The 22,655-nt window shown below is 57.6% G+C and overlaps 1 protein-coding gene across 2 annotated transcripts in view; it reads right to left on the bottom strand.

Moving 5' to 3' along the window:
* Positions 1–931: 931 nt before the first annotated feature.
* Positions 932–22,655, bottom strand: part of NDUFA10 (NADH:ubiquinone oxidoreductase subunit A10) — a 51,921-nt gene continuing 30,197 nt past the window's right edge. Inside the window, exons 10-11 of one of the 2 annotated variants that reach the window (XM_047084051.1) lie at positions 16,682–16,890; positions 932–1,346 (exon numbers count right to left, since the gene is read on the bottom strand). In XM_047084051.1, coding sequence (XP_046940007.1) covers positions 16,684–16,890 — 207 coding nt within the window. In that variant the 3' untranslated portion in view covers positions 932–1,346; positions 16,682–16,683. The remainder of the gene's footprint in view (positions 1,347–16,681; positions 16,891–22,655) is intronic. The other variant, XM_047084052.1, reaches the window with a different exon arrangement.

Below are 22,655 nucleotides of genomic sequence, written 5' to 3'. Positions count from 1 at the left end.
GGGAAGGTGGGAAGGAGAAAGGAAGGAAAGAGAAGAGGTGAGGGAGCAGGGGAGGAGGGGAGGGGAAGAAGAGGAGAGGTGTGAGGAGGGAGGGAGAGGAAAGCAGAGAAGGGGAGGGGAGGGAGAGGGGTAGATGGAGGGAGGGAGGAGGAGGGGAGAGATGAGGGGAAGAGAGAGGCAGGGAGGGGAAGTGAGGGGAAAGGAGGGAAGGGAAAAGAAGGAAGAAAAGGAGGGGAGCAGGAGGGGAAGGAGGGGGGAAGGGCGGGAGAGCAGATCTCTGGCCACCAGGCCCAAAGAGCACTGCCCAGGCTCCAGTCCCGGGACGGCAGGCCGTGTGCCCGCCGAGCACCCGAGGGGTGGGCGGGGCTGGACGGGTGGGAGGGGTGCCAGGAGCTGGACGTTAACTTGCACGTCGCGTCAGTCTCCCACGTCTCAAAGGTGGCAGGTGGCCGGGGTGCAGCTCCGAGGAGGGAGCCCTGGGTTCAACGGGATCCACGACTTGCACCTGCCCCACGGTGGCCCCGACGCGCGGAACTCTACAACAAGCGTGCAAGAAGTTTTCCACGTCTCAGTGGAGAAGTGGGATTTTCCCTTTCCGTGTTCGTTTCTGAAGACAACACAGAGTTCGTTGCTTTGCTTTCGGAGGAATTACAACGATGGTCCTCCTGTGTGTCTCCTGACATGTCTTTTAGAAGAAACGGGTGATTCTAGAAGCAGGCGGTGATTTCCTCCCTGCCTGTTTCCTGTGCCCCCTGCAGTAGCCGGACGGCTGGTCAGACGGCTAAGTGCCTCAGGGGCCCTCTCTGTCCTCGCCTCTGACTGAATAAGCCAAATGCATCAAAGCTCACGGTCGGTGAAGTGCAGGCAGACACGTGTGTGCACGTACATGTATGTGACGTGTGCGTGTGCAGACGTGTGACGGAGGCAAATGCCACGGAAACAGTTTCATTTTTATTTCTCGAAGTGTGAAGACAGGTACAAAATCTACATGACACTGAACACGGCTGCAATGAAAGGGAATTCTTCTAGAAACATCTAGTAACATCCGGTCTTTAATAGCAGATTTATTTCCCCGGTGATAATTCTGGATCATTCCCAAAGCTACAAGATTCCCGCCTCCCAAACACTAGAGGCTCCCGGTCCCCCAGCAGCTACACTACAGGCGGCCTGGTTCCGGCTCACCCACCCCTCCCCCCGAGTAAGCTGCAGGGACCCCACGAGTGAGGCAGACCGGAAGTGTCCTCGTCATCGCGATGCAGGCCACGGAGGAGGGTCCGTCACTTCAGCCAGATCCACTTGTCACCCACGTCCGCATTGTACCCGGGGCAGTACTTGCGTCCTGGCAGCTGTGGGAGGGAAAGCCACGGTCACACGCTTTACAAGGAACACGGAGCCCCCGGCTCACCCGCCCGAGAGCTTGTTCGAGTCCGAGCTTCCTCAGCAGGACCAGGGGGCCCGCCCCATGACGGGTGCTGCTCCAAGGGGAGTCACACAGGCCCCCGGTGAGAGCTCGGCCGGCTGGCATGCTCCGGCGACCAGCAGACCTGGGGGCGGCCTCTGGCCTGGCTTTGACGGCCATGATTTAAAAACACGGTGACACTGCAAAACCTGCCAATGAAATCACACCTCCGGGGGGCACAGTCTGGACCAGCACGCTCTCGTGAGTCCTCGGGTGAGGCTAACGCGGGGCCCTCCGCCCTCCGCCACCTATGTGGGCAGGTTAAGGAAGCAGGTGAACGGTCAGGCCCGACCTCAGTGGGAACCTCCAGGAGCAGGGGTGGGGGAGCGGCTGGACCCAGGAGGGCTGTTTGTCAGGGGAGCAACGGGCCAGGAGGAGGGAGGTCTCCTGCCGGCCCGCCCGTCGTGTACCCAAGGGAAGTCAGGGGCACAGACGGGGGATGCAGGGCAGAGAGACCGTGCCACGCAGACGTGAGCCCAGCCCCGCGGGCAAAGGAGTCGGCATCGAGACCAGGGCTCACCGGCCCTGAGTGGCCGCAAAAGGCAGCACCAGCGTGTGGCTCACCCAGACCCGAGGGACGCGCTGCGCAGGCAGGGAAACACTCAGATACAGCATGTTTTTCAAGTTACGCAAATGGGAACAAAATACTGAATTTTCTTTTTCATATTTTCACATCGATGTGGAAAGATCTGTACACGCTACATGCAAAAGTCTTCCGAATTTTGCACATAGTACTAAAGTATTAAAAAATAAATAAACCACGGGCACCTGGGTGGCTCAGTTGGTTAAGTGTCTGACTCTTGGTTTTGGCTCAGGTCATAATGTCACGGTTCAGGAGTTCGAGCCTGACACGCTATCGGCATGCGGCCTGCCTGGGATTCTCCCTCTTCCTCTCTCTCTGCCCCTCCTCTGATCACTCTAACGCTCAAAATAAACTTAAAAAAATAAAATAAAATAAATCAGTCTTTCCTTTATCCTGATCAGCAAAAGGCATCCACCTGCAGCCACAGCGAGGGGAACCACAGAGGGGCATGTGGGCAGCGTGTCCGTGAAGGCCCTGAACGCCACTCCCAAGGCCAGACAGCCCTGACGACCAGCTCTGAGGCCCCCGGCCCATGTTCTCTCCTGGCTACTGGAGCCTCAGGTTTGCGGGGGGATTCTGTAGCGGGCAGCGGAGGTCCGGCCACCGGGGCACTGGCAGGAGGGGTGAGCAGGGAGCTGGCACACAGGCAGAGGAGACAAGCGTGGGCCATCTCTACTTTCAGGCCCGGGGTACCCTGCTAATGGGGCCCTACCCAGGTGCCACGAGCACTCCGGGAACACAAGAGGAAAACAAAGGACAAGACCCAGCTCTCCAGGAGTTGAGAGTCTCGGGGGCAGACTGGCAAGGGAGCACGCGTGACACGCCCACAGCCCACGGCGGCGCTGCGGGCCAGCCCAGCGCGGAGAACGGGGGACACCCGGGGAGAGGCGGACGCCCGGGGCCGCTGTGCGAGCTACAGGACTCGGAAGCGGCAGGAAGAGGTGAGCTCTTCTGCTCTCTGATTCCGACAGGCACTTGGGTGTAAGGTGGTCGCTGGGCCGGAGCAGGTGCAGGGAGTGCCGCGGGCGAGGGCCGCAGGGACCGACGCCGTTCTGGCCTCCTTGGGCCCGAAGGGCTCAAGGTCCTGGGTAAATAGAGGGGAGCAGGGGGAGGACAGGCGATGTCCCCGGGGAAGGGGGCCCCAGCCGGGCTGTGGACACCGCACGGGAGCAGCCCCGGGCACCTCGTGGAGATGGTGCGGGGCCCTGGAAGGCTGGGTCCGAGGCTCCAGAGACAGGGCCGTGCGGAGATCCGCGGGCAGGCCCCCGCCACCCAGCAGGCGGCCCACCGAGAGCAAGAACAAGGAGGGAGGGCAGGCCGGGCGCCATCCGGAAACACCCAGCAAACGGCCGTCCGGGCACCAAGCCGCAGCAGGAAAGGAGAGCGCACCTGCCGGAAGACGGCCTCTCTCTGAGCACCCGCCGCAGCGCCACAGGCGAACAACACAGCGCTGGCGTCTCCGCGCAAGAGCACTGAGGCTCTGACCCGCCCGACCCTGCGGCAACCCCGCGCGGCTGAGCCCCCGGGTTTCTGAGGTCAAGGTGTCCCTTCGTGCTGGCGTCTGCCACACGGGCCCTCATGGCAGCACCTGCTGAGGACAGGCTGGGCAGGCGACAGCCGGCTCTGTCCTCCTCTTCGCAAATCCAATTTCCCACCACGGAGCAAATAAAAACTAGCAGAACGTCAAACCTGCTGAGTCCGGCCAGTATCTGCTAACTGCCTCGTGAAGCCTGCTCCCCGGACATCTCAGGGCGCGGTTTCACTGGCCTTTGATTCCAGATCCTCAGGGTCCCTTTCCAGTGCATGTAAGCCAACAGAGACCCCAGGGAGGGTTTCCATTCGGAACATTTCACACCGAGGGAGCACAAGATAAGCTGCTTACACGTTACTTCATAGCTGCGTCTGCTCATTTAAATAGACCTGCAAACCAGCAGAACCCAGTTCACATTCGTCATGTGAGAACACACAGCCCCGCAGCGGCACCGCTCAGGAACCGGCACCAGAGCGACACCTCCCCGGGCCTGGCCACCCCTTAGCGCACACAGGCTTGTAGGTGCGCATCCCCGGACGAGGGCCACCCCCTCGGTGACGGGGCCGCTAGCCGGACTACTCTGTAGACAGGAGCTGCCCAGCGCCTCCCGAGTATAAGCCTCCAACCTGTACGGGACAAATGACCACCTATGTTCCTCAAGCCGCTGATGTTCCGGTTTGTTTTCTGGTTCTCCCAGCTGAACTTACTTCTGGTCTTAGTTTGTTCTTCGTGCACGGGAAAATATCTTAGAAGAAATTTTGACTAGCAGAAGGCCCCCTCTTCACTCTGAAAACATCCCATGAAGCGTTACATGTGAAGTGTGGGGGGCCACCTGCTGACCCGGCCTGAGGACCGCTGCGTGTGCACGGGGCGAGGGAGGAAGGAAGACGACCTAGGAACTCAAGCCTTCAGCGCTCCCTCTCCGAAATTCCACGTGGGACATGTGAGCTGAGGATAATCTTGCACACACCTGTCCTCTGAAGTCACGGTGCTGTGCGGGTTTAATACTCTCAGGAGTTTGTTTCCCCACCTTTTCCATTTACCATTAAAAATCAAAAAGTTTAGGGGCGCCTGAGGGTGGGGCTCAGTCGGTTAAGCATCCGATTTGATCTCGGCTCAGGCCATGATCTCAAGGTTCTTGAGATCAAGCCCCACGTCAGGCCCTGTGCTGACAGCGCAGAACCTGCTTGGAATCCTCTGTCCCTGCCCCTCTCCTGCTCATGTGTGCACGCGTGCGCTCTCTCTCTCAAAATAAATAAACGTTAAAAAAAAAAAAAATCTAAAAGTGAATTTCCTTAAGAAAACACTGCAGCAAACCACAAACACAAACTCTTCCAGAAAAGTGGCCAAGCTGCCTGGTGCCCGATATTGTGGTGAGCCGGCCCACCCCTGGGGCTCTCCGTGATGAGTGGGCTCAGTGCCCCGTAAACCTGGCGATCGGGGCTGGGCACTGGGAAGAGCCAGGAACAAGCAGGAGGCTCGGGTGAGTGGCACAGAGCGGGCACTGATGTCCTGGAGGAGGCAGAAGGGTGGCCTTCCACCCGAGCTCCCCCTGGGCAGCCCTCCTCGGGGTGTCGGGGGGCGCACAGCCTCGCAGTCCAGAGACCGAGGACGTGGGCATCCGAGGCTGTCCGCAGCTCAGTGGTTTCCTCCCCAGGCCCAGGTCTTGTTCCCACTGGCATCATCTTGATTGGCACGGAAGAGATGGGAAAAGACACGAATACCAAAGTACGTATTTGCAAGATCATTCCCGATTTCCCCAAATTATTTAATTGTGCAAAATCTGCGTGTCAGAGGGTCGTGTGTAATTTAAACTAACATTTATAACGGTGGGAACTGTGAGATCCCTGACCCTCCTGGCAAACAGCACATGACAGCTTACTGAACAGCCCCCCCACCCACACACATGCATGCTCGCACACACACGTATGCACACACAAGGCACGCACACACATGCACACACACGCATACACTTGCACGCACACGTGTACACGCAAACGCATGCATATGCGCATACAGGCACACGCAAGTACACACACACGCGCGCGCGTGCACTGCTAGCACACGACCCCTGGAAGGGGACGTTCAAAAGAAACTTCTCACAGGCTGCCTCTTAGGGGCCCAGGGGCCGGGCGCCAAGGAAGGAGAGCGGAGCTAACTGCACACTCCACGCCTCCTGAAGCTCACAGCACACGCAGTCCTGTCTCTTCTCTCTCTAAAAGAAAGGCTAAGTCGCCAGGGACGAACAGCTAGAGTGTGCACGGGACTAGGATCCGAACCCACGTCTTCCGGCTCGGACTCCATTCCACTCACTAGGCCACCGGCCACAACCGCCTCCCGTGTGCAGCCCGCGGGCCAACCTGCTCCTGAGGCTTTCCTGGAGAGAAACCATCTTCGACGCGTGCCTCCAGCTTTCCGTGTTTCGGGTACACTTGTAGAAGGGGGGCTGCTCACTCGAGGGCAAGTAAACGGCGAGCAGACGGATGCTGACACAGCACTCAGAAGGCGCGGAGGCCGCCGGCCCAGATTGTGACGCCGCGGCTTGCCCCGCGGGGGCGGTTCTGGGCTTCCACGTGTCCTTGTGCACTTAACACAGGCTGCTGGCCCAGTGCCGGGGACGGCCTAGTGCCGGGACCCGAAGACCACCTCCAGCCTGACGACTGTGCTCGGGGAAAACACGGTTTGGCTGGAAGTCGCTCATGCCGCTTGTCTGCAGACTGACTGTGGCGCCTCTCTGCCCAGAGAGGGGCCGGGTGAGGGGCCGTATGTGCCCAGGAGAGGGGGGCAGTGGGGGTACGTGCCCAAGGGAGGGGCCGGGGGAGGGGCCCGGTGAGGGGCCCGGGGAGCGGCCGTATGTGCTCTGCCACTGAGGACGGACCACGTGAGAGCCACCGGACCAATCCACACCAGGACAGACAGGTCAGGGTGGCTAGCATCTGTGGGCAGAGAGCTAGAAGGGAGGCCCCGGGCAAGGAAAGAGGCTCATCGCAGTGACCCACTGGGTCTGCGGCTGGGCACGTCCGTGCACGCGTGAGATGACGCTCCCGGAGGCAGGCAGAGGGCCATCCGAGGGAAAGAGCATTTCTGGGGGCTGCAAGGTGCTCCCCTCAGGCCGTGAGTGACTGAGCTCCAGGCAGCCAAGGCCCGCCACGCCCACGTATCGGGCTAATCCTTCCCTAGAAGTCAGGCTACCTGAGACTCACCAAAAAGCTAAGCTTGTTAAACTGATTTGCAGTTACCTCCGGCTGGCAGAGTAAACGTTCTAACACTCTTCAGAGGAATAAAACAAAATCTAGTACTCAAAAACGTAGAACTAACAATACAGAGCAACCACTGAAAAGTCTCTAGACATGTGAAGGGAAAATGTAACTTGGGGCGCCTGGTGGCTCAGTCGGTTGAGTGTCTGAATCTCGGTTGCAGCTCAGGTTGTGATCTCCCGGTTTGTGAGTTCAAGCCCCGTATTGGGCTCTGTGCTGGCAAGGTGGAGTCTGCTTGGAATTCTCTCTCTCCTTCTCTCTGCCCCTTCCCCGCTTGCTCTCTCTCAAATATAAATGGAAGGAAGGGAGGGAGGGAGGGAGGGAGGGAGGGAGGGAGGGAGGGAGGAAGGAAGGAAGGAAGGAAGGAAGGAAACATAACCTGTAACCAGGGGAAAACAAATTAGGGGCGAAAACAAATCAGGCTCAGACAAATCGTCAGACAATGACGATGACGGATTAGCAAACAAGACCGTTAAAACAGCTATTATAAAAATATTCAACCTCCTCAAGGAATTAAATGAAAAATGAAAATAATGAGAAAACTAGAAAACATAAAAAGAAACAAATAAAAATCCTAGGGTTAAAAGAAAATAGGATTTCTGAAATAAGATTCCACCTGACGGGGGTGGTGGTCACAGCAGCGTGCGGCTCAGATGTCCCCACCGCCCCCACGCCGACCCTGTGGTCCACCACCCCATTCGCACCGAGGCCACGCCCTGGTAAGGCGCTCGGCCCTCAGGTCAGAGCCACAGAGGGTCCAGGCCAGCCCGTCTGTGGGGGCCGTGGGACTCTCCCTCGTCCACCTGGCCAGGTCCATCCTGCACGGCTGCTACACCACGCTCCTCCCGTCCCTCTCCGGTCACGGACGGCACGCAGCGGAGGACTAAAGGCTCCCCCTGCACCTCGCATCTCTCCCCTTTACTCCTCACGGGTGTCTCCCAACAGTCTGGGCAACTTAATCCCATCTTGGCTTCTGTTCCTCGGAGGACCCAAACGAACACCAGGGAACTGCCAGCGTGTCTCACACACACGAGGAAACGGGGAACTGAAAGTAAGGCCCAGAGACAAAAAGACCCAAAACGGAATCTCGGTGACCTCTGGGTCACCGTCAAGTCGGACAACGTCTGTGCACGGAGCCCCCAGAAGGGGTGAGAGACAACACCCGGGGCAACAGGGCCCAAGCGTGCTCACAGATGCTACGGATACCGAGCGAGCGCCGCGCACAGGCGGGACACGACGGCTCGCGGAGGCGCGTCGTGACGAAGTGGCTGGGAAGCGGTGACAAAGACAGAGAGCAAGAGACACAAGGGCCGCGGGCAAGCAGGACCTCACACTCGTCCACGGAAGCCGTGTGGCCAGGATCCACGGGGCCTCAGCGGGTCAGGGGGGGACGCGTGCCAACCCGGGATTCTTCTCCGGGCGCCCGTGTCTGTGAAGGTGCAGCTGAAGCTGGTTCTTCTCTTTCTTCAAGCAAGAGCTCAGAGGACGCGCTGCCCGCAGACCCGTGCCGTAAGCACCAGCGACGGAGGCGGCTCAGGCCACACGAGAGAGCCGCCAGACGGAAGCCCGGGACCGCAGAGCGCGAGCGCGCCAGAGAAGGGAGCGACGGGGCGGGGGGCGGGTCACGAAGAACCTCTCACTTCTTTCACAGAGAACTGACCATTTGAAGCTGAGATGACAACAACAGGTCACGAGGCTACCGACACGGGTAACGTGAAATGCAGGGGAGCAACCCGGCAGAGGCGGGAGGAGCTGGGCGGGGGGCGCCCCCGTGAGGTGCCTGCGTTCCACGTGGCCTGGCAGGACAGGACGGGCCGCTCACGTGGCGAGGGACGGGCGTGCGCTGGAGCGGCCCGGGGCGGTCATTAACGGTGAGACGGGTGTAGCGTTTGAGTCAACAGCGGAAATAAAACAGAAGTACAGACCATTATCAACCAAGCCAAAAGCAGCAGGAAAAGAGAAAACGATGCAAATCTGACCCTCACTTGCTACAGCGTCGACGCGTGGCGCGGGAGAGCAGGTTCCCAGCAGGAAGAGACCTCGCCTCTCCCCAGGGGCTCACTGCGCGGCCCCCTCCGGGCCAGGCTCTGGCTGCTGCAGCCCTGCTTCCCCCCCCCCTTCCCCCCAGGCCTGCTCCATCACCACCTCCCGGGAAGGAAGTGCCCTGGCCCCCGTCTGTGACAGAGACTAGAACACTGGTGCTCGGGGAACAGAGCCGGCCCCACCTCCCGCACGGGCACCTCCCCGAGGGAGCAGCTGACGACTGGCTGTCGGGGCCTCTGCCTCTTCTTCGCTCCTGCTCTTCTGGGGTGCCTCCCCGGGCCGCTCTTCCTCCACAGCTCCTGCCCCTCTCTCCACGAGCCCTCCCTGTCCCCTGGGAGCCCCTGCACCCGTCTGCAGACTCTCCTCCTGGCACTCATCTCAAAGCGACGCCCAGGGCAGTCACCGGCCTACTTATCGACGCCAGCGATGGTCACCAAGTCCCGCCGCCGGCACCGCCTCACACGTCCCGACGCCGCGAGGGGCAGGCGGGCACCTTCCCTACTTGACAAGATGTTACGTGGCCTGCCCGAGCCACCGGGCTGCAAGCGGCAGGCTAGAACCGCGGGTCTCAAGTCCAGGATCATCTTCCGGGACACCGGGAGCGGGTTAGCAGACAGGAAGTCCTCCCGCTGCTAACTCTGGAAAATGATATAGTAGCTTTGTCTCTCTCGACCACATGCTGCCTTTCCTGAGTTTTGCCAAATTCCATTCACTCCCTCCGATTTTCTGTTTATCTGCCAGTCCTGGTGTATCATGCTGTGCCGCTCAAGTTTCTAGAATAGAGACGCCTGGGCATGTGTCGGGGCACGGTCCCCGCTCCACGCTGGCCTGGGAGGGTGGACGCCCAGCCTTTCCCACCTCCCCTCGTGTTTCCTGCAGAGTCCGGCTGGGAACCCTGGCTCTCAGCGGTCACCGCAGGGCGCTCACTGAGGCTCACAGTCTCTTAGCGGCTCTCCAGAGAACTAGAACACAGGCAGGAATTCTGGCCTCAAATCCTTTGTCGTATTACTGTCGAGAGGTGAATTTTTTTAAAAGGATCAAATGAAGCCCTCTTTGTATTGGACCCACCTCACCCCACGAGAGCCGGGACGTGAGTTATACCGGCTACGACGGACTCTGCTCTTTCCAGATGCTCTGCCGGCTCGGTAAGTCTGGAGTGACCCCGGGATTCCAACTTCCGATCTCTGTTTCCCATTATTACGTAGAAATGCTAATGGACTCTAAGAATTTTTCATTAATTTCAATGAGCGTGGTGGAAATTATTTAGTAGAGGCACTTCTCTGATATGCAATCTCCCTGATTTTCCATTGCTGCTAAGCATAAATCAAGGATGAAACTCTGAAATCAACTCCCCCCTCAAAATCTCATTTTATCAAAGACAATTTTCAAAAGCCATCTTTTAAAGAACAAGTGCCTTCTATCTTTAGCACAAACACCACAGCCTGTTACAAACACATCCACACTCAGCGGCCAAATCCGCTGCCAGGAGCACCACAGACTCGTGTGTTTGCAAGGACTCACGCGAGCAGTGAGTGGAAAAGGCCCTAACTCAAGCACTCGCTTAAATACCTGAAAACAGTATTCTTTCTAGAAACCCTAAAACAAAAGTATCGACTGAGCGCACCGCCAAGTCCGGGCACCCGGGCTTTGTCAGGCTGCGTGCTAAGGCGTCTCCCCGTGACCTGCCACCAGCAGAGCCTCAGATAACACGTGACAATCCGCAGTTTCACTCAGGGGAAAGCACCTGGTGAAAAGCCCGCGTCGTGCGCTAGCGGTCTTCTCCGGGGGACACGTGTTATCCTCACACGCGGGACTCGAAGTCACGGGGCACACGGACCGATGCGGAGTCTCGGGGACGCGCTCTCCAGGCAGCGTGTGCAGGGGCACTCGCAGCGCACGTCTCGGCGCGTCTTCCAGCCCCGACGGGCGAAGGGTAGGCTGAAAAGCACTCTACGCGCTCAACTAAACAACGTCCACGCTGAGAATCTGCACTTGGACACAAACACACGTAGCAGATTAAGTTCTAACTGAGACTTACGCGCCGAGAGGAAGCGCAGGACAATTAAACGTCTGCACCTCTCCTCCCGAGCGTGTTCACGTGAACGGACGCTACGGCTCCTGGTCACTGCACGTCTGTCTTTATCAAAGGGAATCTCACAGGAGCGAGAGCACGCGGTGTTAGCATGCTGGAGTGACTGACCGACTCTGTTCGGAAACATGGTCACTTGGTGCTGCGGTGAAGACAACTTGAGAGAGTGGAGAAATAAAAACAGCAGGAGAGGAAGCAGAAGACCGTTGTCCTAGCAACTGTCTTGGAACAATCGGATTGGTGGAGGGAGCGCCGTATCTTAATGGCATCTGGCCTCCCTAAATTGAAAAGACACTGAATCGGTAAAGTGGAAACCAATTCACAGCTTGTCTGCCCTAAGGAAGGGCTGCACGGAAATAAAAAGTGACCCAATACCGTGTCTGAAAAATGACTTTCAAAAGTTAGCAGGCTGCTTCGCACACATCAGCACCCCCCGAGCAGGCCCCGGCCGTTCAAGCACCGAAGGGGGCCGGGTGAACAGAAAGGGCACGGATGGATATTCTCAGACTCCAGGCACGCGCGCCCCTCTGCAAACATCACTTCGGGAGAAACTGGAGACAGGCAGTCACCCGGAGTGTGGCAGGCACCTGAAAGGACCCGGACCCCAGCCAGCGACAGAGCTGAGCAAACGCCGAGGTCACAGGATCAACAAAACCAGACGAAAACTAAAAAATCCTATTCCTGTGAAATCTCAGGTCTGTCTTCACTAGTCCGCACCCCCAGGTCACGACACAGCTAAGCCGGAAATGCTCACGCACACGCGCCTGCACGCCAGCCACCCCGGCGGCCCCCGTGTGGCTGCTGTGCCCGAAGGGCTGGCTGACGGGACGCAGCCCCAGTGCGTCCTCCGGGAACCTCCGCCCCCAACGGCAGATAACCTCTGTGCCAGGCGGTTCGTTGACAAATGGGAATAACGGCAGCGCCGCCTTCCTGGGGCAGCAGCATGGGGCCTCGCCCACAGCTCACAACTGGCACAAGCCCTCGTACTGCAGCCTCCCTGTCAGCCCTGCCTCTCAGCTCTCACCCCTGCCCCGGGACCCTCCTGCCTGCACCCCAGCCGTCCCCTCAGAGCCCCTCTCCTTCTCACTGCCAACCACCAGGAGGGCGCCGAGGCCCTCGGAGGATCCGGGCCCTGCTGCGTGCCCGCTGTCTGCCAACAGAAGGCCCTCGCCAGCCAGGACGGCGTCTTCCGAACCATCACCCCAGACTTCCGCCCTTGACGCCCTTCCTTAGGAGGGTGCCGCTGGAGCTGGTCTCTGAGCCCCGCCTTTCCCGAAAGGTGAGTCTAAAACTCACCTCAGAGGCTTTCTTGTAGACAGTGAGTAATCCCAAGTGAAGCCCGCGGTTCAGCATAAAGGACTGACGAAAGTCCTTTCTACCTCTTCTTGTCCTCACCTGAAGCTGGACGGAGCCTGTCGGGCCCCGCGCCCCCCGCAGGCAGGTCCTCTACTGGGCCAGCGGCCCACCGGCAGGGGTCTCTGGCGCGAAAGAGCCTCACCCACCAGATCTCACGAAGTGGTGTCCACTCCCGCTCAGGGCGACCGCTCCTGCAGGCGCTGGGGCCCGCCTGCGCACTGTGCCCACGGCCCTGAGGGCGGCCACACCTGCTCGGCGAGCCGGCGACCCCTTCTGCACCCCTGCAGTCTCCGCCACCTGCTGCGCCCACCCTCCCGTACCTTCTCCCTCACTTCCTGCTGGCTCTTGCCCTTGTGCTACAAAAACACTGAGATCTCGGCCTTTCGAGATAAAACAAAATACGGGAAAGCCCACTGCCACCACTCTGCCCAAACTCTCGGTCGAGGGCCAGCAGCCCGCACCACCCCGACCTTCCCACAGCACCGACACAGGCACCGTGCCCTCGGCCGCGGGGGCTGGGGCGGCTCCAGGGGCTCCTCCGCTTCACCAGCCCTCCCCCCGCCCCTCCTCCCGCGGCGGCTCCTGTTGGCCCAGGCCCCGGGCCCACACGCAGCGGGGAAGGGGCAGCTCCTCCGGGGGCCATGGTACTTCCCCTGCCCCCCACCCTCCGAGGGGAACAGGTCATTAGTTCAAACAGCCACGCCGATGGTACTTGTCACTGCAACTGCAGACTTCGATCGAACGTTAAGAAAACAGAAAGTGTGAGCCTGAAAAGGAGAACGGGGCTGAAATGCTTTGGCTGAGTGGACAGAACACAGCGTGGGAGCAGGTACAGGAGCTCGGTGGGGGCGAACCCTGTGCCCCCACTGTGCCCCCAGTGGTCCTCATGCTTCACAAAGCTGGGCGGACTTGCTTCCACGAGCGTCCCCTAGGATGGCCTGACCGACAGGCAGTCACACGAGAGCGCCACTCCAGCATGCAGAGGGGACAGGCGTCCTCGGTGTCCAGTGGTCCTGGAAAGTTCTCTAGTGAGACACCTTTTCTGGGTTCACTCAGTTAACACAGGATCCATTAATAAGTGTGCCCGAGGCCCCACAATGAAGCCCGCTGTCAAAACAAGCAGCTGTGTGTGTCCTACAAACGCCCAGCTGGCACGTCACCGCCAATCCGCTTCAGAGCACGAGTCCTAGTGTCGTCTCTACCTGCACCCGGCACCACACCCACGACACGGCTCGAAGAAACGCAGTGAGACAAACACCACGCCCAGCGCCTGCCCGAGGCGCCTGCCCCCGCGGTCACGGCCCTCCCTTGACCACTCTCCTGCACTTGAACCCTTCAACAACAGCGTCTTTCCTTGTAAACCTGTAGCGGGGAAGGGGGCCCTCGGGTAAGGGCACGTGAGCCAGGCCCCACCACGTCTCAGCCAGACTCCTCAAACACCCCCCTTCCCTGCCCCCACTCGAGGGCCAGCGCATCAAGCGGAGCGATCCTTCCCGCGCGTAATACAGACGCGATCACCCTCAAAACACCGTGCTGGCTTCCGGTCTCACCAACACATCAGGCCAGTCTTCACAGCACGGCCTCCAGCCCCCTCTGACCCCGCCCTGCTACCTTCCCACCTCACCTCCAGCTCCGCCTGCCGCCCCACCGGCTCCGCTTCACGGGCGGGGGCTCCGTGCCCAGCCTGCAGGTGCAGGGGTCACCTGCCCGTGCGGGCGCCCTCTCTCAGCGCAGCTCCCACCGGAGACAGCTTCATCTCTGCCCCGCGGCACTCAGACGCGCCGCTACATACGTGTTTATCGTCTGTCCCGCCTTCCCCCAACCAGGATGCAGGCTCCTTGCGAGCAAGCTTTTGTTCTAGTCCCAGATGTGGCCCCGACGCTTACAACAGTGCCCGGAACAATAAATATTTGCCGAGCGGTAAGTGAGTGAGCGTAAAATGATGACGGTTTGGGGGGAGGGACGGCAGCCAGCGTCAGGGGTAAGCCGTCATTGCTCACAGTATCTTCGTGCTCCCGAGATGCCCGAGGGCACCCTCTGCCTGGGATTCTCGGATGATAACAGAAGATGGAGTTCCTTCACCAGCCAGGTCTCCCTTCTATGCCCTGAATGAGTCCTGTCCTGGGGGTTCACCAGGCAAACACCTGTTGAGCACAGAGAGACACGGAGCTTCCGACTCAGACGCCCCGGAGCTCGGACACGGGAAGCACCGGCACCAAAGCCGGCGTTCAGATCCCGTGGGAACCCAGCGGCTTTCCATTTCCAGCAAGGCAACAGCCCCAACGCCAGGAGAAAGCTCTTGATGTAAAACCTCTGGAAATGCTTTAAATGCACTGCTGAGCTCCACAAGCAACAACAGGGGCTGAAAGTGAAGAGCAGACCAGAAGGCAGGATGGCGGGCTGTGGCCTCCTTGCCCCGGGGACATTTGGAGAGCCGCCCAGAGACAACAGGCAGGGCCGCGGGGCCGTGTGGGAAGGGAATTCTTTACGGACACGCAGCACAGCTCCCGGGCGGCCACGGTCAGTCCTCACCCTGGCGTGGGAGACCAGAGTCCCCGCACAGTCCCGGCTACCCCGAGGAACGGAATGTTCGGGGCATACTCACACCAAAAGAGTAGCTGTTGCTTATTTGAATTCAAACTGAAGTGGGCATCTTGTATTTAGGAGGGACTCTCACTAAACGCCCACAGATATATGCCCACAGAGCATGAACTTCGCGTCCAAAGTCTCCAAACACAGAAGGGAATAAGCCACCAAGGGTCAGAATCAGAGCACACAAGAAATGACCAAGTCTGACGCTCTTCCAGACCTGACGTTACCACGTGCAGAATACAAGGAACTATATATTTGAGACGCTTCAAGAAAGAGAAGCCAATGAAACCATAAGCAAGAAATAACATCCTGTCAATGAGATTCAGAAAGTGCTGGCAGAAGGAAAGAGACTTAAACACAGACCCAGAACAGCAAAGACAGGAAGAGAAGAAGGACCCTCAGAGGGAGAGGGGACCACAGCACTTAACTAAAAACAAAAGGTCGGCGCCCTGCTCCCGCTTCCAATAACCTCCTACCACAAGCCCCAGCAAGTTCAGGGTCTGGCGTGAAATACGCGCAGCGTGTACTGGGGCTGCGACGCGCAGAGCTCGGCCCTCCTCCGGCTCCTCACGTCTCTACAAGCACAGGGCACACACTTTGCGAGGTCCTCACGAAACCAGGATTGTGACCTTGGTAACTTCATCACCTTTACTACCTGAATCAGAATCACACAAACTTGTCATGCTGTCGAGGCACTTTGGCTGAAACACATTTTCAACCCTGAAACTAGTTTTCCCTGGAAAATGAGAAACTGGCCGGCAGGGTGGTGGGCTTCTGAGGGTCTTCCCGCAACGGCCCCCCACCCCAGCAACTCACGTGTCCCAGGACATACGTGGCCACAGGACGCCCCCCGCTCTGACACCAAGCAATTCCTCCTCTTGAAGGAAACAATTCTCATGCGTCCCCACCCTGCTGTCCTCCAGGCAGCAGACCACGCGGTGTCTCAGGTGTCCCGGGGAGGACCGGCCTCACCTGCTGCTCCCTCAGGCATTTCTAGAAAGCAGTTCTGCAGCCTGGCCAGGGACCCCTCCTGGAACCACAAATCTCTCCAATCCTACAACAGCTGCGGGAGAAATCAGCAGCAGGGGCTTTGCCGCTCCTCCCCAGATGCCCGGCCATGTGCTGTCCAAGGGACACCCGGTAAGAACTGATGCCCATGTCTTCAACGTCCAGACGAGGTGCTCTGCCAACGAGGACAACGGTTACCGGTATTTACGTTCTATCTAAATTCAATCCATCGTTGTTTGGTGTTTTGTTTTTTTAAGTAGGCTCACACCCAGTGTGGAAGCCCCACACGGGGCTTGAACTCGTGACCCTGAGATCAAGACCTGAACTGAGATCAAGAGTCGGACTCTTAACCGACGGAGCCGCCCAGGTGCCCAAACTGATCACTGCTTTAGTATCAAGCAACTGAATTTCCTTCAAAAACATCAGGATCCCTCTAAATGTTCACACGATTCCTACTCAGTGGACAGATGTAAAGTGTGCGGTGTGCACGGAGACCGTAGAAAGGGAGCGTGCGCATCTGCGTGGCCTCGGCTAGGGGGTCAAGGCCGACACCGGCAGGGAGGAGGCAGGTTTACGATCCGTGAAGGGATGGAACCGGTGCTTCGCCTCTGCAGGCTCTCTCCCCCAGAACATAAACACCGGCTCACCCTGAGAAAAAAGGCAGACACACCTGACCGGTCCTCCTCGGAACCGTCACAAGGACTAACGGAGATCTGACCCACCGTCACGGCCAAATGGAGCTTTTGGAGACATGGCAACTTACTGTCACACGGTGTCCTGGATGGGATCCTGGAACAGGAACGTGGCGTCAGGGAAGAAGTGAGGAAATCGAGGAAGGCATGGAGGTACGAGTGCTGGCTGATGCACCGTGACAACACGCCTCGCAAACGTGACGTTAGCACGGGAAACTGGGGGCGGGTGCGTGAGAACTCCCCCGCGCCTCCACGATGTTTCTGGAAATCTAAAACTGTTCTAAAAAATGGAGTTATTTTTTAAAATGCTTACAAACTTTAAAAATCAATTAAAACGTCCAGCATTTCTCAACATTTAATTAGTATCGTAAGTCTGGGGCTCCTGGGCAGCTCAGTCGGTTAAGCGTCTGACTTTGGCTCAGATCATGATCTCACGGTTTGTGGGTTCGAGCCCCGCGTCAGGCTCTGTGCTGACAGCTCAGAGCCTGGAACGTGCTTCAGATTCCGTGTCTCCCTCTCTCTCTGTCCCTCCCCTGCTCACGCTCTGTCTCTGTCTCTCTCTCTCAAAATAAACATTAAAAAACCCATTAAAACTACAAGTCCAATATACTAGATTCTCTTAATACTCACAAATTAAATAACATGCAAAACACAATAACAATAAAAAAACTACCAGATACCGCCACCATGTCTCTGGTTAAAATGGCTGTCACATCCAGCTCCCGGTGGACCAGTGAGGACAACATGCCCCTCCTGAGCCACCAGGAGAGACAGGCAACATGAGGGAAACACCTGAGCGAAGGCACCAAGGTGGGAGGCTCCAGGTCCCAGCGAAGAAAGGGGAAAAAGCGAGTTGCCTGGTCTCCACACGCCTCCCTCCCAGGGCTCGCCTGCTCTCAAAGGCGGTTGCTGGGAAGCTGAGGGCACCAGGGGAGGGGACGGTGGGCACAGTACGGTGGGTCAGGACCCACCACAGAGCAAGGGCCCCACTGAACGCACTCCCATCAGCAAGGGCAAAGGGGGGACACAGCAGACCCTCACAAGCCTAAGCGCAGCACCAACGGGCGGTTTCTCAATGGACTCGGGGACCTGGCCCTACTTTAGGTGCCAGGGGACAGCACCTACGTCCTCTCCAGAGTAAGGTAACACCACCAGAGCTTTGAGCTATCTTTGATGGCTGGAACGTAAAGAAAAAACAAGGCACACCAAAAATAAGACTGAACGACCAAAAATGAAAGGACGGAGAGAACCAGGCAGTGTAGACAGATCTAAAACAGGAAAACGAAGGGACGGAGAGAACCAGGCAGTGTAGACAGATCTAAAACAGGTGCAGGTAGTGCAATTACCTGGTATGTTCAAGAAATCAGGTAACAAAATGATTTCAGCAAATACCTTGAAATTAAAAAAATGGAAATTCTAGAGTCAAGAAGGACTACGATTAAAATTAAAAACACAGGGGCGCCTGGGTGGCGCAGTCGGTTAAGCGTCCGACTTCAGCCAGGTCACGATCTCGCGGTCCGTGAGTTCGAGCCCCGCGTCAGGCTCTGGGCTGATGGCTCAGAGCCTGGAGCCTGTTTCCGATTCTGTGTCTCCCTCTCTCTCTGCCCCTCCCCGTTCATGCTCTGTCTCTCTCTGTCCCAAAAATAAATAAACGTTAAAAAAAAAAAAAAAATTAAAAACACAAACAGGAAATGCAGGTTTAGAGGCAGGCTGGGAAGAGCTGAAAAGACTAGTAACTGGGGGGACGGACAAGAAGAACACACCCAGGCTCCGAGAGAAAACAGGGTGCGGAAAACAGAGAAGAGTGCGAGGGCACGGAACGTGCGGAAAAGGCCCACGGGGCTAACTGGGGCCCCAGAAGGGGGCAGACAGGGAGTGGGGCACAGGCCACACCGAAGACGCACCAGCAGACCTTTTCCGGACAACGTTAGGAACCTCGAGCCAAGCAGAGACCAAAGTGGAGATGTGCGTGGCGGGGGCACCGGCAGGGGCTGGGGACGTCAGTGGTGACGGCGGCAGACAGGCATGGCAGGACACCGGTCACACACAATGGTCAGCTCGGGAAGCACAGAGACCGAAGCCGTGAGAGCCCAGCTCCTTGCTCCGTGAGGACCTACGAGTGGGGGGCGAGGAGGACGGACCCCGCGGGGCTGCTATGGGCCCAGAGTCGCCGGCACCCGGGACGGGAGGAGAGTGAAGCACAGGCATGCGGGCGAACACGGGGGTCCCGGGAGCCCCCCAGCCTGTGTCCCCTGCGGCACAGCCAAATAAGTGAGTGCACAGGGACAGGAGAAAGCACTCGCACACAGTGGAGCGCTAACCAGCACTGGAGGAAGAGTGACAGCATTAGCAGGTGACCATTTGGCAACCGTCATGTTAGTAACTGAGCCACGGAAATCGGCAGATGTTAGAGCCACCGGGTGAGAGTCTGATGACAAAATGGACGTTTACGAAGCTCCAAAGTACTTTCCCGGAAACATTTATGTAAGTTACAGGGAATAAGAGACTGACAGTGAACACATCATCTCTGCCAAGTGATCAAAGTTGGCATACGTGGGGAGGGGGCCCACGGGAACTGCGCCGTCTGAGAAGATGTGACGAATCCTGGGACGTCCCTACAAGAAGGCACACAACTGAAACCTGGTTCCACACCCTAATCACACGCAGGCCATGAGCCTGCGCCGGGTCTTTCCGCTCGCAAGAGCATCGCTCTCAGAGGCGCAACGGTTACCCTCAAAGGGGTCTCTGCGTCTGAGGCGGAAGGACGCGAGCGCTCACCTCCTGGTGTGGAGAGCAGCACGCTGGTTGTGAAGGAGTAAGAATTTACTCGTTTGCAAGAATTACACGCCAAAGCCACGGTTCTGTCCTTACAGCAGATTCCTGGGCCGCACCCCCAGAAGCCGCGTCCAGTAGGCCCAGCGTGGGGCCCGAGAACCTGCATTCCTAAGGAGAGCCAGCGATGCTGGTGCAGGGACCACACTGGAAATCTCTGCGCGAAGCGTCTGCAGCCAAGACGCCATCGGGTGGAGCATGGGCACTGGTTCAGCGCGAGTTAGTTTTCTATTCCTGCTATTTCTGGAAGTTCAACACATCCCGAAATGAAAGGAGAGATAAAACGAAGATCATAAAGACCATTTTAAACTCAGCGAGAGGATTTTCTGTCAGCCACGACTCTGCAGGCAGGACAAGGACACGGAGCGAGAGCACGGAGAGCGGGGCCCTGGGCAGACCCGTGGGAGTGCCGGCCACAGAAAGCGGTGACCGGAGCGTCGCGGGGGCTGACGGCGCACCGATGAGCGGGCAGTCGGACAGAGGATGACAGCGGCAGGAGAGCCAAGGGCCGGGCAAAGGGAGGAAAAGCCCCGGGGCCCCCGTCCCGGCCATGAGGTCTAGTTCACCGTGGACCCCACTGAGTCAAGGACACACACTTCACCACCAGGCTGGCTACTAACAGCTAAGAGAATGAGAGCCAGGAAGCCAACAGAGGGAGGAAATGGAATGAAAACAAACAAAACCCTGAATCCGAAAGGAGGCAAGAAAGGAAAAAAATCAAAAGCAGGTAAGAAACACACAAAACCCCAAGTGAGAGGCGCCCCTCAGACACGGCAGCGGCACGAGACGCGAGCGGGTACACCTTCTGCGCACGGACCGCACGGGCTGAAGCACACGCGTTTCCAGGTGCGCGGCGCCATCGTGGATCCGCACAGAGAGCGACAAGCACACAACACGGGGGACGCGTGACGACACAGGCTCGGAGCGCGTGAGACACAACCCCAGGCCCGACAGACGTGACGCCTCGCCAGCAGGGGCACACTTCCACGCACCTCGCACGGCACACCAGCACGGAGGACGGCGACGCGAGTCCTGCCGTGACACGCGTCACCGCGGGATGCCAGCGGGACGCCGCGCACAGCACGGGGAAGGGGCACTCTCCTCCGGGACTGCGAAACGTCACCAGACTGACCAAATGCTGGGCCGAAAAGTGAGCCTCAGTCACATCCAAGGATCGGAATGATAAAAAGTATGTTTTGGATTACAGTGGAATTAAGCCAGAAATCAGGAACAAAAAGATAGTTAGAAAGATCCCAACTGCTTTTAAATGATCCAGTAGAACTCAAATGAGTTACTGGTGTACACAGAAGTCAGATTAAAATCAGAAAACATTCTGAGTTAACGACAGGGAAAACCCAACACAGAGACTTAAGAGCTCAAATTAAGCCAGGTCTGGGGGCAACGTGTCCAGCCTTACACACACCTGTTCAAGAGCAAGACAGGCTGAAAAATCAATGATCCATCTGTTCATCATAAAAAGTTTGAGAGACAGCAAATAAAAGAAAAAAATCAGCGAACCAGACTGTATAACGGACGATACCAAACAAACCGTTCCTTGGATGCTGAGCTCCTTCCAAGAGCGAAGGAGGAGAGAGACACCAGGACTGGCCACAGGGCTGAGGACGGGGATGGCGGTCACCCTCCAGCCCACTCGAGTTAAAAGCATAAAAGAGAACATTGTAAACAACTTCACACCAAGAAATTAGGAAATCTAACTGAAATGGGGGCCAATTCTGTGATAAATACAACTTCCAAAGCCGAACCCAAGAAGGGACAAGATACTGAATATTCCGTGTCTATCAAAGCGACTGAAGCCAAAATCGGGAATTTTCCAACAGAGCCCCACCAGTCAACCCATGCACCTGCTAAAGGAAGCCGTGACGCGCCCCTTCTGCAAACTCTGGCGGAGAACAAAAAGTGAAGGTGCCGCCTCAACTCCGTGTCATGTGTCAGTGTGACCCCGACAACACCTGAGGACGATCATCACAAGAAAACTACAATCTCTCAGGAACACAGGTACAAAAGTCCTAAATCAAGTACGTGAGTTGGGTTCAGCTCCAGATGAAGAGGTTAATACACACAAAAGGGGGACTGATTCCACCAGACCGAGATCTGTGTCCCACTAGAAAATCAACTGGTAAGATTGAGCTCACGAACAAAAAAAGGAGAAAAGCATCGTCTGGGGCAGACACAGGTGATCAGACTCGACACCCACACAGGACGGAAATTCAACTACTAGTCAAATGGAACTTCCTTCAGCTCCTAAGGGAGAATATCTACCGCTAACCCACAGCAGCGTAACCCCTACTGGTGAATTACTGATGCCAGAAACATCAGCCACTGTCACAGCGCCTACTTGCCCATGAACCAGAGATCCATCCAGCCCATCAAGGCAAGGGGAAACAGGTGGCATAAAGGTCAGAAAGAAGTGACGCTGCCGTGACCTGCTGGCACGCGTTTTCCTTTTTCTTTTCCCACTCTGGGGCTTTTGAGTGTTGCCCACAACTGTCATTACAAAGGCTGGGGCCGCGGGTCAACCGGAAGCCTCCTTGCTTTGAGCAGCGTCTCACCACAGCGGTGAGCAAAGCCACTCGGGGGTCCCATCCACCGCAAGGACACCCCCGCCCCATCCGTGGCGCGGCAGAGGGGTCCGCCCATGCTCCACAGCGGGGCACCGCCCTGCCCACTCCCCACACGGGATGACGCGAGTCTCGTGTGTTCTGGGTGCCAGTCCTGCTTTGCTGGGATAATCCAGCTGTTTCTCACTTATGCAAGGAAACGTACATAAAGCTACACTTTATTGTTTATTTTTATTTTTTAAGAGAGAGAGAAAGAGTGAACGCAAGTGCTAAAGGAGCAGAGGGAGAATCTTAAGCAGGCTCCACGCTCACGACCGTGACATCATGACCTGAGCCTAAGTCAAGAGACGGACGCTCGACCGATGGAGCCACCCAGGTGCCCCAAAGCTACACTTTGTTAACAGACGTGTATCAACAGAAAAATTCCTACAGGCACTACCAATCCCCACTTGTAAGAATAACTAATGGAATAAGACACATACTCAACGTACACTCCGTGAAAACGGTGACGCAGTTTGGTTTTCTGCTGCCCCCTCGACCCCTTGACCTCACTCTCTTCCTCTACCTGTGCTCACCACCCGTGAGCTCCACTAGCTCCGCGACTCCAAACGTCAACCACACGCTGACCACCCCT

This window comes from Lynx rufus, unplaced genomic scaffold, assembly GCF_022079265.1.
Source record: "Lynx rufus isolate CCGP_SWC_20201006 ecotype Redwood Valley unplaced genomic scaffold, mLynRuf1.p SCAF_2, whole genome shotgun sequence".
Classification (NCBI taxonomy): Eukaryota; Metazoa; Chordata; class Mammalia; order Carnivora; family Felidae; genus Lynx; species Lynx rufus.
This window is presented reverse-complemented; position numbering and strand designations above follow the sequence as displayed.